Below are 14,095 nucleotides of genomic sequence, written 5' to 3' on the forward strand. Positions count from 1 at the left end.
CCTAGGGGCAGTGTCAGGGAGAGACGGGGTAGTCACGATGGTGGCTCTCGTACTCGGAGGTCTCTTGTCTTCTAACTCCCAGGACTTGCTGAGGAAGACAAAACACATGCGCTGTTCTTCATGAAAAAGTGAGAAAGTCAGCTGCTGTTAGTGCAATGAAGAAATTCTCAAAACGCAGAACTGGAGTTGAGGCTCCTGAAAGCCTTGACGTTCTTCTGCATCTTCAAGGTCTGAGCAGGGGTCTGCCAACGCTGTAACCATATCCTGTGACCTGTGCTGACACCCCACCAAAGACCAGGTGTCGTGTCTGAGTTTGCACATGGGTCTCACATAATACCCACCTTGCCAGGTTCTGTCCAGAGCCACAGACTCAATCCTGTATCTTCAGGGCCCCACCTGACCCTAGACTGCACTGCATGTGAGAAATGACACAGGCCAGTGCTACTGTAATAGACAGGTACCAGGCAAAGCCACAGCCACGCTGGCACCGTGCCATGTCTGTGGCTGCAGAAGCCCAGACAACACAATACAAAGGGGCCCGCAATGAGCAGAGCCACACAAATTACCTTGCCAGGCAATGGTGGCACATGCCTGTTATCCTAGCAGTTAAGAGGCCAAGGCAGGATTACCGTTAGACTGAGGCTAGCCTCAACTGTCTAGCAAGACCCTGTCTCAAAACAAAAATAATCAATGTCACTGCCAATGTTTCTTCAGTACCTGGTGCCACCCAAGGGGTCATTCCAACTCAGTAACCACCATCATGAAGCCTTGCTGGTCCAGCAATAGCCTCCTGAATGGGATCCAGACCGACACCCCTTTACCTAGTCTCTGTGGATCCAGTAGCTCCACATCACAAGGGACACATGACAACAGGATTTTAATCAAACCTCAGGAAACATGACTTACACAGAAATGAATGGCCCTAGCCTCTAGGTTAGCTTTCCTGGAGGAGCACCACATCTGAGAATGACCCACTAGAAAAGCTGGGTAGTAGCCAGCAAAACCCACCATGGCATGGGGTCAGCCAGCTGCATAACCGAGTGTCAGTGGCACAGACCAACAGCATCTAGAGGCCACACAGTGGTGGCACAGGCTCAGCAGTGACAGTAGAGCACACAATCCTGTTACAGTCCACACCTACAGGCCCCCAGCAGTCACAGCTGACAGCACCAACACATTGCCATTTCTACAAGGCCACACACTCAGCCAGTTCTACAAAGCCACCCCCCACACACACCATATGCCCTTTTTATAGTGTGACACACACACACACCCCGGAAAAAAGCCATGTGATCACATAGTGACAATTTTCCAGTAGCCCATCGCTACCCCTAACTCCCAGCTCTGAAGGGGCGTGGTGAGAGCTGCATGCTCAACTTCATGTTCATTGGCTCTGTGGACCTGAGGACGATGCTGGCCCCATTCACACCTTGGCCTCTTCTCTTTCTGCTTCTGGCTTCTCTAGGTCCAACTGTGTGGGGGTTAGGGGTGTTGTGGGTACCCAAGACAGAAAGAGGGTCAAATTCCCTGAGGTTGGGGTTGGGGTTTCAGGCAGTTGTGGGCTGCCTAATGTGTGGGTGTTGGGAATCGAACTCTAAAAGCCCAGGAAGCAATCACCAGTCATCTCTCCAGCTCCCAAATGCCAGCTTCCTAATTACCTTTGCTGCCCCCATCTCACTATAGATGCCCACTCTATTATCAGGTAATTGGAGAATACAGGGAGACAGTGTGATCCAGATAGAAGCAAAGTTTCTTGTGTTTGTACAGGAGTTGGGGACTTGGCTCAGTGGTACAGCACTTGACGACACAAATCCCCGACGGAGGGAAACGTCCAAGGCCAGAGACTCGGACGCTAGGTGTGCCTACTGACATGTAGGTGAATACCCTTGGCAACTGGCAAGAGCCGTGATCTGAAGGCCCAGAACCCCTCCACCAGTAGGAAGCTGAGTAAGATTGTCTCTGGTGCTCTGCTTTCCTCTTCCCAGAGTTCTTCCTCATCATTCTCTCAAGGGAAGCAGGCATTTGTAAACTGCTGCGAGGCTGGAGAAGAAAGGAGAGAGGGTCTCGCCAAGGACTCTCCCTCCCTCCAGGTATTTTCTAGCCTGCTGTCTGGTTACTCCCCAGGTTGCTACAGAGTTTGCACCTTTTCACCCGTGCTCTCAGCTCTCCAGCTTCATGGGTACTGCTCTATCCTTGGATGTTCCACAATCTTAACCAATGCCAATTGTAGATACTTCAACAAGAGGGGAGCCAGAACCAGTGGGATGGCAGGTAGCAGGCAACCTCCAGGAAGATGCTACCACAGGGCTTCAGGACTGTGATGGTTAATACTGTCAACCTGGCCATGTGGTGGAGGTGCATGCCTTTAATTCCAGCACTCAGGGGCAGAGGCAGGCATATTTCTTGAGTTCTAGGCCAGCCTGGTCTACAGAGTGAGTCCCAGAAACCCTGTCAAAGGAGAGGAAAAAGGAAAGGAAAGAAAGAAAAAGAATTATCTACTTGCCACCCTAAGTGTGGACGGTGACAGCACCATTTATTCCACAGGCTTGGCTCTGAATGAAAAGCAAGCAAGCTGAGCTGCCAGCATTCATCACTCCCTGCTTGCTCACTTCAGATGTGACCAACTCCAAGTGCCTTTTCTGCCATGATGACTGTACCCTCAAACTATGAGCACTAATAAATCCTCTCTTCCTTAGGTTGCTTTTGGCAGGCAGTTCGTCACAGCAACTGAGCTATGATCCTATCTCCCCTGAGACCAGCAAACTCCAGGACCTTTAACACGAACACACAAATACCAGATGAGGACGACAGGAGGGGAGGGAGCCACAACATGCTGTGGATCAGTCACTAAGTTGGCTTATTTATTATTTATTTTTTAAAATATATTTAAACAGCAGCAATCACTTCCAAAATGCAAAAAAATTACAATTCTTAGAATAAAATTATGTTTATAATGCAGGTCAGAAAGAATCGAAGGTACAACTGAGAATCAAACACGCAGCACTGAAGGCAGCTGAAAAAGCCAAGGCCCGCTAACCTGGGGACCAAGTTGACATGAGGTCACAATTGATGAGGTTCCCACCCCCAAATCATGACCCCAGCTTCCCACTGGTGGAGCCAGTGTCCTCTGACAGAAGAAAAAGTGGCAAAGAGATGGCCCTCTGTAGGGGATCCCCCAAACCCAGTCCCTCCATCAGCCAGGGACCTGCTAATCGACCTCCTCCATGTTGCTGTACGTGGGGGCTGGGCGGTCCACAGGGGGGGCGAAGCGTTCAGGGGCTGTCCGCGTGGGGGCCACCTCGGGGGCCTGGCCAGGGCCTAGTCCCTGCAACAGAATACGAGGACAGGGGTTGGGGGTTGCCCAGCATACTGCCTGGCATCCCGGGGGTGCTGGCTCAGAGCCCTGGCACCCAAGGGAGGGGCCCTAGGCAGGCGCAGACAGCAGCGGCGTTTAGACAGAGAGACGAGATCGGGCCTGAATACTCACTTTATTAACACTTTAAATACAGGAAATAGTTCCAGCAGGGCCAAGCCCTAGGACAAGGGTCAGAGAAACAGGAGGAACAGACAACTGGATGGACACACACCCTAGGATGCTCTGCCCCTGCAGAGGATGCAGTCCACACAAGTCTCCCACCAGATACATACACTGAGGCCCAGAGCCCACGGCTGTTTCCCACCACAAAGGCAGGCCTGGCCTGGTGAGCAGGCAGATAGGCCAGCTCACAGCAAGTGCCTGCAGGTGAGCTCATCTCCAGCGACTCTGAGACACCAGAGGATAGAATACGTTGAGCACAAGGGCCACCAAAGCCGCCACGGTACCCAGGACAAAGTATCGGAGGCAGCCCTCGTCTGGTGTGGTAGGGCCACGTGGCGGGGGGCCCACCCAGTCTTGGGGCCCCCAAGGGCCCAGAGGCCCAGGCCCCTCGGGCACCATCTCCTCCTCGGCCTCGAGCTCCTGCCAAATCCGGGAAGCCTATGGTACGTGGAAAGGGCCATCAGCACCCAGGGGATGGGGAGGCCCCAGTTTCCCTGAGACCCCAAGCCAAGACAGCCACATCAAGGTGACCGGGCCTAAGCCCCCACATTCCAGATCAAGCCGCAGGGAAGTAGGTAGGTAGCCAGGATCAAGGCTTCTAAACTGAGAGCAGTAGGATGTAACAATCCCGACAGCCTTTGACTTCCTCCAGACAGCTTTTTAATCCCCATGTAGCTTTTCCTGGGCAAGGGTGCAGAGTTACCTGGTCAGATTTTAGTCCAGACCTCCCACAGAAGGGACCAGCTCACAGAGGTAAAGTAGCCAACCCCATGACAATTTCCTCAGGATTACCCATGTCCAGATCCTGACCCCTGTGTTGTGCCTCTGAGCCTGACAGAGAGGGCTCAAGGGTGTGGGTGAAAGGAGATTACTGGTCTACAGAGCAAAGTGACCGTGAATGGACCTATGGAACACTGCTTCAGCAAATGAGACAGAAAAGCCCGAACGTTCAGGTTCAGTAGGGACAGTTGCTCACCACGGAAAGTGTAACAGGCACTCGAGGCAACAGCCATGTCTGACAGGGATTATCTTGAGTACCCACCAAATGAGTCTCTATGTTCATGGAGAATGTGGGGGAGGGCTGGGAGAAGTCAGGTTAGGTCTGCTTACAGCGCCATGCCCGGTGAGAGTCAGGGCAACTCTTTGACCTGTACTTTTGTGTACACTGGTGGCAGCATGTTTACATATGCACACCCTTGACAGTGTCCCTAAGCTATCTTCCAGGACGCCCCTGGGTGAGGCCCAAATGTCAAGGAGCCCAGTCCCTAAATTCTGTAGGCTTGAAAGGCCTATGACTGGAAGAAAGCAAGCTCTATCCCCAGCTAGCCTGGAAGGCCTCCCCTGCACCTCACCTGGCTGGCAGCAGCCTCTGCTGCAGGGCCTAGGTCTGCATGGTGCTCAGAGTGTCCTGCCCTGGGAGGCCTCTCCACAGGAGAGTTCCGCCGGCGGTAGAAGAGCACATAGGCATAGCGCGTCACAACCTGGCTCTCGTCTACTGTCGTCACCGTGCTGTCGTCAAACAAGCGCCAGCCTGTAGGGCGGGAAGAGTGTGAACACGGCCCGTACCCACCACCCTGGCACATATCCTGCTGGCGGTGCGTGCCCTCACCCACGTCACTGCGCTGGCTACTGCGATCGTTGGGCAGACGCGCACAGGCAGTGTAGTGGCCACCAATCATGCCTCCATAGTGGTTGATGACAGCATACAGGTCATAGCTGGGAAGCTGCTCCTCTTTCTGACCAATACAGAACTTGCTCAAGTCCAGGTTCCTGTAGTCCCAGGCAGAGAAGGGTGAAGCAGTTAGCTGGCAGGAGCCAAGGCTGGCCCCACACCTATGCCCTGTCCAGTCACCAGGCTCATTCAGTGCTCACCGAACAGGAAACTCCACCAAGTCATTGATCTTGTCACGCCAAATGAAACTGCGGAAGGAGAAGCGCTTGAGCTGCACAATGAGCACATTTGGAAGGCGCCACAACAGCAGCTGCTTAGAGGCCTCTCGATGCTGTTTGCACTGTGGGCAGTACCTGGGAGGCACAGAACGGGAGTCAGAACCTGCAGGTTTCCCTCCACCCTGCCTCAGTACCTGCATGCTGCCCCATCCTCACCAGGCCTCCTCAGGTGCCAGTACTTCAGGCCGAGTGAAGAGGTTGAGGCACTGGTCCAGGGTGAAGTGGCCAGCGCGGGCAGCCTCGCCGGCGGAGCCTGGATCTTCAGCGCACTCCAGCTCCTTGGAAGCTACCAACACGAACTCCTGCAGGCGTTCATTGTTCCGCCACACCAGAGCCAGGCTGCAGTCATCACCCAGCTCCAACGGTGTCTCCCCTGGAGATGAGCAGGACAGTGGTCACAAGGCTGTGCAGAGTAGCCAGGCCAAGCTACCCTTATGACTTCCACCCACAGCATCAGGCACCTTTGTCCTCAAGCCGCTGTTCTCGGTTTGCTGCATCAATTTTATAGATGAAAAACTGGGGTGTGTGGGTATTCGTGGCTTCACTTGAGTGTTGGTATCCAGGCACAGCAGCTAAGCCAAAGAGTGGTAAGTCAGTGCTCAGCTGTCCACGACATAAAACCTCCCCAACTTCTCACTGCAGCACCCACAGCATTTCAGCAGCTCTTACCTTCTGGCCGGGACACCCTCTCACTAGCAAGCAAGGAACAACCCTCGATAGGCCCACTGGCCAGCATCTCAGAAGAAATTCCACTGGTGCTCGGTACAGGACCCCGATCAGGAGGTGCCCACATGCGGGAAGCCCCGGTATCCCCATCAGCCACAGGAGTCACCAACTGGAGCTCAGAAGGCTGAATGGGTTCTCGTTCACTATCCCCAGCCTCCAGGGAGCTGGTTGAAAGCAATGTGGTACAGCCAGGGCTCTGGGATTCCAAAGCCATCCGGCCAGGTTGGAAGGGTGGTTGGAATACGCTCACAGAGTACCTGGCAGCAGAGAACAAGCCAAGTAAGGCTTCTGACTCACTGGCCGACCACCTCAACACCTCCGCTCCCACCCAGACTCGTCCGGCCTCTGGGCTCTTACCGGGCATAACCTTCTAGTAGCTGAGCAAGACGGGCATAAGTGAGGCGTGAAGCAGGTACACTGACCAGGAAGGGGTAGCCAATGTTCTCAGGGCGACAGAGGCCTTTGTGGTCAGGCCAATGGGTTTTCTGGCAGAACCTGGAGGGAAGGAGAAGGTAAGATAGGGCCTTACCTAAGTCCTGTGACTACATATTAGGGACTTGTCTGAAGCCCTGGGGACGAGGAATGCCAGCCCTGCTTCCCCCAGGGCCTGATAACATGGAAAAGTGGGTAGAGGGCTGAAACAATATGCTTGTGTGCAGAGAGGACAGGACAGCAAGTGGCAGGTGGAGAAGATGGGAGGGGAGAGGCCATGGGGGTCCTCACTGGTTGCAGTAGCCCACGCGGTAGCAACGGGTACAGCGCTTCAGCTTTTCGTCCTCTGACTGCTGCTTCCGCTGGCAGGCTGCACACTTGGAGATAGGGATGCTGGGTACCTGGGGGCGCTAGGGTGGGTCATCTGGCTCAGCAAGGCCAGGCAGGAGTGCGCAGCCCCACCAGGGCCCCGTGGCCTCAGGCTGACCCCCACTCACCTGCTGCACCTCTAGCACCACTACCCGCTCCTTAGCCAGCTCTGGGGATAGCAGCTCAAAGCAGAGGAGCATGTCAGTTGGGGACACGGCGTCCAGTGAGTGGGAGGGCAAGAAAACGCGGTGGAAACGATTCTTAATTACCTGGAGATAAAGAACACAGATGCCGTATGATAAAACCTTTCCCTAGGCCTGTTTCACGGCACCAAGAAGGGCTTGGTCCTGCCCTGGAGTCTACAGGAATAGGGCAGGCCAGGATTTGTGGACTAAAAGAATATGCTTGCCCTGTGGCAGAGAGTACATGGAGTACCTGAGCAACAGAGCCTGAGCAGGAGTCAGCCACACTGATCCTCCATCCTGAGGGCCTCTACCCCTAGGATAACTAGCAAGCTCCTTATCCAGAGGGAAAGGAGAGTCCTACGCAGGACTGGAGGGATGACTCGGCATTAGGAGCACTGGCTGCTCCTCCAGATCTCAGTTCCACTCCCAGCACATACGTGGCGGCTTACAACCGTCTGTAATTCAGTTTCCAGGGGGTTTGACAAACTATCTCCCAGCCTCTGTGGGCACCAGGCACACAACATGGTACACAGACACACATGCAGACAAGCAAGCACAACACTCATACAGAAACCTGGGGAAGATGTACCTCAGCCAGGCGCAGGTTCTCAGGCTTCACATGGACACTCTGAGAGAGGGAATCCAAAACTTCACTTGCGCTGGAGTTCTCCTTGCTAACACTCACCAGGAACTTTGCAACAAAGGTAAAGTCAGTGTGGGGGAGCGAGGAGAGTCCTGTTTTTCCAGGACAGCCCAGAGGGCGGGGCTTGTTACGTACCTTGATGGGTTTGCTGTGGGGCTCCCTGGCAAAATAAAAGATGGGGAGAACCTTTTGCTTTTGTGGCAAGGGCACCGGCAGATAAAGGAACGGGTCAAAAGTAATGGAGACCTGTGGATGCAAAGATGACACTAGCATGTCACAAGGGCTCAAGACGCTCATTCCTGGAGGGCCTAATCCAGGCCCTCTGTTGGTTCTCAGGGCTCTCACAGCCAATCAACAAACTCAGTTCTAAAGCACTAGACTAAGGGGATCTACCAGGAAAAAGTGATGCCCTTTTCTGGCAGTTTAGCCATTTCCCCACGTTTCCCTTCATCTGCATCCCCTATGCCTTTCCAACCTTACCCAGAACTTTGGCACACCTTACTTATCTTTGCAGCACCATACCTGTGTATCCAAATACCCTCTGACCTCAGGTCTACACTGCCTGATTTCTTCAGACCACACAGAACTAAAGGCCTCTCTGATACCTTCCTTTCCCCAATATTGCCCAGCATTCCCTGAAAATGCATGTGCTTCAACTTAATCTGACCAAACCAGCCCAACCAACTAGGGGGCCTTTCTTGGGGAGTCCACCACACCTTGGCACACACAGGGCACACCAGTTTCGACTTGTACTGGCCCTGAAACAGGTCCACAATGAATGAGTCGTTCCTCATCTTGTGCCGCTGCCATGCTTCCTCAGCTACCACCTGAGGGGAAAAAAAACAAACTGTGAGAACTAAGGAGAACTAAGGGCTGGGACACAGAAAACTCTGCTCCACAATCCTACCAACTGACCTCGTCAGGCCGTCCATCTGAGTCCACAGTCTCTGTGTAGGGCTTGTTTTGGATCCGATTCAGGTCCTCATGTAGCCCATCCAACAAGAAAGCCATGAACTCTTGGGCATCATGTTGCGCATAGCCCGTGAACTGGCTGGCTTTGCTTGCTACAATGGCCTGGACAAAGAGGCCAAAGTGTTAGTGAGGAACGCCGTACCCATTCCCTGGGCACCCCACTACCTAGGCCTCCCAGCCCTCTCTAAACAAGGGTGGGAGTGACCACAAATCACCTTTAGCTTGGAGGGCTGAAAGGCTTGGTGAGTCCCCTTCCACAGGGCCCGGAGGAGCACAGCAAAGCCAATGGCCAGACGCCCACCAGTCCCCAGTGGGTTGTTGTAGTTAATCTCGGCTTCAAAGGATCGGTCTAGGAACAGTCAAGCAGAGGTGTGAGAGACAGAGGGACCCCTTCTGCCTATGTCCCCATCTCCGGGTCCTGACCTTACCATGGAAGAAGTCACGAAGCTCCCGAGTGTTGGACAGAGACTGAATGACACTATTCATGAAGCAGGTGTTTCCTAAGTTGACAAGGCCAGTAAAGCCTGGCAGACACACCTTCTTCTCTTCCTCTTCCTCCTCCTCTACACTATCTCCACTCACCGGACTATGAGGCATTGGAGGCACCATACATGTGGGTTTGGGCTGTGGAAGCAGAGGAAACATCACAGAGCAGCCCTCACACCCTCCAGCTGCATTCTTGGCCCTCCCAAACCAGAGTTCTCACCGAGGCCAAGTGTGGTTCTGGCTTTGGAGTTACATGCTCCAAGGGGGTGCGGGCCACCACACCATCCAGCCCTGAGTCCTCTGACCGAGCCTTGGGTTTTTCTTTCTCCACAGCCCTAGCTTCTTCCTGGCCTGTCAGGGGGTGGGGGGCACCTCCTGGAGGGGTTGAATCCAAAGGGGTTGGACCTGTCGGCACGGCAACCTTTGCACCACCCACTGCACCTTAAAAAGGGGGAACGAGAGGGCTGGTGGTTAGCAGCGTGTGTGGCGGGACCCTGACCACACTTAGGCATCGAAGGGAGCTCGTGTGCAGACCTCGTGTAGCTGGGGCCTCCAGCCCCCCCCAGCGCTGACTCTGCCGCTTCCGGAGGCAGATATCGATGCGAGAGGCCGTGAAACAAAATGTGCACTGCTCTGGCTCAATCAGGTTCCTGTCAAGAAGAAATCGAGTTGAGAGATTTCAGGTGAAGCAGGTGAGACTAAACAAGCCAGAGAGATGGAGACCAAGAGAGACAAGCAGTAATGGGCCTGGGCCCACCCACCTGAGCTTCACCTGCCAGCGGAAGATGGTGTGGGGCCCGCAGCCCGGATGCAGCCTCAGGAAATTTCCATCCCTGCAGAGGCAGAGCAGGAAGGGAAAAGACAAAAGAAGAGCTTGCAACGCCTTCCCTGCTGAGGCCCACTGTCCACCCCAGCCGCAGCCACACACCTGGTCTGGAAGATGAGCGTGAAGTCCTGCTCTCGGAAAAGGACTCGAGAGGCGTTCCTGCAGATCTCCTTCACATACACGTGCACCACCACGGAGTCCGGCCCCTTCTCGTATGAGTCATTCTTGACAAATGCCAGGTTCACCATGGACTCTGGTTCTATGTTGAGACCATGGCTCAGTGCCACCAACCCAACGACAAATTCCAGCCTGTTCCTATGCTCCTCCCTAACCACCCATCAACCCTGCAATCCACCCTGGGGGCCTGCCTGGCCAATCCCCATGTTACCATCCACCAAGTTTGCAGAATCTGCTCCGACTGCCATCTCCTCTTTGCCATGGTCATCTTTCTCGGGGTCTCTGTTGCGGACCATGACTGCAGAGACCGTGTCATTCCTGGGGGACAGTGTCTTCTCTCCTGTCAAAAGGGCTAAATTCTTCTCTGAGCCCAGGAGACTGGTTTGAGGGTTCAGCGGTGGTACATGGAGCTGCTCCTCAACCTCAACCTAGTCACACACCCCCACAAAAGAAAACGGCATGATTAGCCCTGGATTTGGCAAGTGGCACCCACTCCAGTTCACATTCCTTCCCCCATATCCCAAGCAGGCACCTAACACACTCACCTGGGTGGCCGAGTCAGACAGGAAGGGTGGGGCATCACCCTGGGGGCCAGGGCCATCACTGGACCCTTCCCCTTCTGGCCCTCTGCGGAGATGCACGGCCCTCTTGGCGCTAGGCCCTGCCTGTGCCCCAGGGCCAGCGCCTGAGCCTACCTCACCACGGCCCTGGGCCCGCTTCTGGTTTCGGGCTTCCGGTTTAGCTCTGCGGGGCTCAGAGCATGGCTCCAGGGAAATGGGAGGCAGCTCTTGCCCATTCTCCTGGCACCGCAACCCTGGCACCAGCTCTTGGGTCCCTTGAGGTTTCTTCTGCCAAAGATACAACAGTTAGGTCCTGTTGGATACACTGGGCATCCCCAACTCCCATCCACTCACTGCAGCTTACCAGGAGAGAGGGCCACGTGAGCAGGGGCACCTTCTTGGGCAGTGCCAACTGTAGAAGACCACCCTTACGAGCCTGGACTTTGGCGCAGGAACTCTGTATTTCAGCAAAGAAGACACCACCCCACTGCCGGCCATCTGGAAAAAGAGTGGCAAAAGTGAGCTGGGGAGGCGGCTCTTGGGGAACACAGAGGTCACACTGCTCTGGGCGGATGGACACACCTGGCAGCCTCACCACACAGTCGGTGTCGGTGAAAGCCGCGTCTGCCTCCTCCAGACGCAGGGCACCTGTCCGAAGCTTCACAATCACCTCATCTGCACTCTGTCTCCAATCAAGCAACAGTTCTACAGGGAGCACGGCAAAGAGGACAGAAGAGTCTCAATGAGCTGCTAACGGTGACAGGCAGGTAGAGGAGCCAAACCCAGAGCTCTGGGCGGGAGCTAAATCCTCCCTTCCCTCAGGAGGATTCAAAAGCTCCAGTCGTTACTCACCCTCTTTCGTCTGCTCCTTACGAGGAGTGGACACTGGCAACAAAAGGAAGAACAGACAAGAATGAGGAGCCTCATTTCAAGACCCCACCATCTTCTAGATCTTAGCCAAGTGGCTCAGGTTTAGGGCTGAGGTTCTATCCAGCTTGCCATGGGTCTTTTTCTTTCTCAGCATCAAACCAGGATAAAAGAGGAAAGAAGTAGACCCCCTATTTACAAGCCCAGTGTTAAGGAAAAGGGAGCCCTAAGCACTCTGGAACTGCCCCTCCTACCTCTTCTAGGATCTCCATCTTTGCTTTCCTGGTTTGCTCGATCCTTCTGCTTCTTCTTACTAGTGGCCTCTTCCAACCCTGGAGGCCCTCTCCTTGGGCCTGCAGCACTGGCCCCACCAGACATCTTGAGCCGCTTGGTAGACAGCCAGAGTGCCCCAGGGTCGGCAACAGTGTCTGGGTCAGGGCTGCGGCGCTTTCTTCCTGGCCCAGCTATCTTGGCAACTCTGCGTGGCCAAATTCTTCAGCAAGGAACCCAGAGCCTAATGAAAACAGACCACAAATCACTGCCGAGGCCAAACAATTTGCTCCCTGCCCACAACCACGGCTCAGCAACCCAGGACACTCTTAACCCTAAAGGGCAGTATCTCTTCACCATCTGAAGCAGCCAAGCATACTGTGAGGCAACCCAATGAGGAAATAAATAATTCAAGTAGCAGCAACTGCTTCAGGCCACACCTCCTGAGTATCCACAAAAGCCCTACAATGCTGGAAGCTGCACGAAGGAGCTGCTAAGTCGAGGCAGCCATGGCCTGGGACCAGAATCATCCTTTGGACAGGAGCCATGGCTCCAACCCACAGAACTGGCACTCTGAGCAGAGGTCTCCATTTCCTTCACTCTCACTGGGTGCTTAGTCACCGCCAGACAAGTAGAAGGTGAAGGGGTTAGCCAGGAGATGAGCAGACCATCAAGCAGTGATAGAAAGGCCAGACTCTGATGCTGAAAATGGACCCTAGCCAGGTGTGGCCCCTCTCCAGAAAAGGTCCTGGCACTAAGGTATCTAACCTGCTTCCTGCCAGCTCCCATTTTATCATAAACCTGCTTCGGAAACTGGTCTTTTGTCTCCACCTAAAGAGGGATTTCTCTCCCCCACTTTTTTTTTTTTCTTTTTATTCCAGACAGGGTTTCTCTGTGTAGCCTTGGCTGTCCTGGACTCACTTTGTAGACCAGGCTGACCTTGATCTGACTGCCTCTGCCTCCCAGAGTGCTGGGTTTACAAGTGTGGGCCACACAGCCCGGCTTCTCTCCCCAGCTTTAAGAGTAGTGGACTCCAGTGCTGAAACATAGTGGCAGGCATCCGCTTTAACACTGAGACAGCCATCGCCCCTATCTCCAGGTTCCTTCATTCATTAGCTCTAAACCACAGAGGCCTCATCAGTTTCCCACCTGTGTGTGGATTCTGGAACTCTCCATCCAAAATGAAGTTCTCAAAACCAGACACTGAAGTGAGGGTGGAGATGGAACGGAGACCTAGGACCCCTGGAAACCTCAAGTCTGGCTTGCGAGCCAGAAGATATGACTAGCCTATGTTCCCTTCGGGGAGAGGAGGTGATAAAAATACCCTTGTTCGGTAAGAGTGATAAAGCTGAATCTTTAGTGACAGCCTGTCCGGGCCTGGGGGCAGAGCACCCGCCGTTTCCTCCTTACACCTAGGCCCAATTCACGGGCTGCGTCCCTCCCCCATGGTGCGAGGACGTCGACACCGCAGGGGAACTATCCAGAGATCCCAGCTGGTCGGAAAGGCTGCGCAGAGTGACTGACCACAGACCAACGCCCCAGCTAGGCTGCTACCCGACTCCAACCTCCAAAAGCTAGGCCTGCCACCACCTCCTCCAAGAAGCCACCCTCGCTCGCCACTTGTCCTCTTAAAAAAAGAGGCCGGCCACAGGTGTAGCATAACGGCTCAGTCGGCATCGGTGGGCCCAGCACGCCGAGGGGCTCGAGATGTCTGGGCTGGCACGGCCCGTGACCTTGAACAGGCCGCCCCGGGCCAACGTTGCGGCCTTCCCGCTGCTGCCAAACCGGCGACTTGCGGCCCGCACCACTCACCGAGCGAGACCGCCGCCACCAGCCCTCTTCGGGCCCTGGCAACCCGCTCTCGATTCCGGTTCCGGCGTCGGGTCGGTTCCGGTTCCGGCGCGCCCCTCCCCCGTCCCGGCTCCGCCGCCGCCGCTTCAGCCGCTTGTTTTGTTTCGACTTCTAGATAGGGCTCTGAGGGGCGGAGCGCCGAGCTGATGACGCACTTCCGGCGAGAGTGGGAGATGTAGTGAAAATCAGCTCTGGGGAGGGCCGGAAAGGAAGAGGAGGGGTTCCGGTGCGTTGCCCTTTGCT

At 54.8% G+C, this 14,095-nt stretch overlaps 1 protein-coding gene across 11 annotated transcripts; it reads right to left on the minus strand.

Annotated features, from left to right (window-relative positions):
• Positions 1-2,852: 2,852 nt before the first annotated feature.
• Usp19 (ubiquitin specific peptidase 19) lies at positions 2,853-14,019 on the minus strand. Of its 11 annotated transcripts, none has more exons than XM_021662921.2 (27): positions 13,814-14,019; positions 11,986-12,245; positions 11,717-11,749; positions 11,447-11,569; positions 11,229-11,362; positions 10,850-11,149; positions 10,516-10,732; positions 10,230-10,386; positions 10,063-10,134; positions 9,836-9,951; positions 9,522-9,742; positions 9,244-9,439; positions 9,031-9,164; positions 8,759-8,917; positions 8,560-8,670; positions 7,979-8,089; positions 7,790-7,891; positions 7,144-7,284; positions 6,938-7,056; positions 6,572-6,709; positions 6,158-6,471; positions 5,950-6,060; positions 5,645-5,861; positions 5,411-5,563; positions 5,148-5,308; positions 4,891-5,069; positions 2,853-3,325 (listed from the first exon to the last, which is right to left on the minus strand). In XM_021662921.2, exons 2-27 carry the CDS (start codon positions 12,107-12,109, stop codon positions 3,209-3,211), a joined length of 3,960 nt encoding a protein of 1,319 aa, XP_021518596.1. In that variant the 5' UTR covers positions 12,110-12,245; positions 13,814-14,019; the 3' UTR covers positions 2,853-3,208. The 11 variants fall into 11 exon arrangements, with proteins under 11 accessions (XP_021518596.1, XP_021518606.1, XP_021518585.1 ...); XM_021662931.2 differs by having other exon boundaries at positions 9,522-9,736; positions 10,850-11,152; XM_021662910.2 differs by having other exon boundaries at positions 10,850-11,152.
• Positions 14,020-14,095: the final 76 nt, after the last annotated feature.

This window comes from Meriones unguiculatus, chromosome 6 (assembly GCF_030254825.1).
Source record: "Meriones unguiculatus strain TT.TT164.6M chromosome 6, Bangor_MerUng_6.1, whole genome shotgun sequence".
Classification (NCBI taxonomy): Eukaryota; Metazoa; Chordata; class Mammalia; order Rodentia; family Muridae; genus Meriones; species Meriones unguiculatus.

What these genes read in the sequence shown, in the direction of transcription:
- Usp19 (XM_021662878.2), bottom strand. Translation starts at nt 12,109, where the DNA reads ATGTCTGGTGGGGCCAGTGCTGCAGGCCCAAGGAGAGGGCCTCCAGGG. An exon ending in CAGAACCACACTTGGCCTCG is followed by an intron (nt 9,440 to 9,521) that starts GTGAGAACTCTG and finishes CTGCTTCCACAG; the next exon opens with CCCAAACCCACATGTATGGT. An exon ending in ACAGCGGCTTGAGGACAAAG is followed by an intron (nt 5,862 to 5,949) that starts GTGCCTGATGCT and finishes GCTCATCTCCAG; the next exon opens with GGGAGACACCGTTGGAGCTG.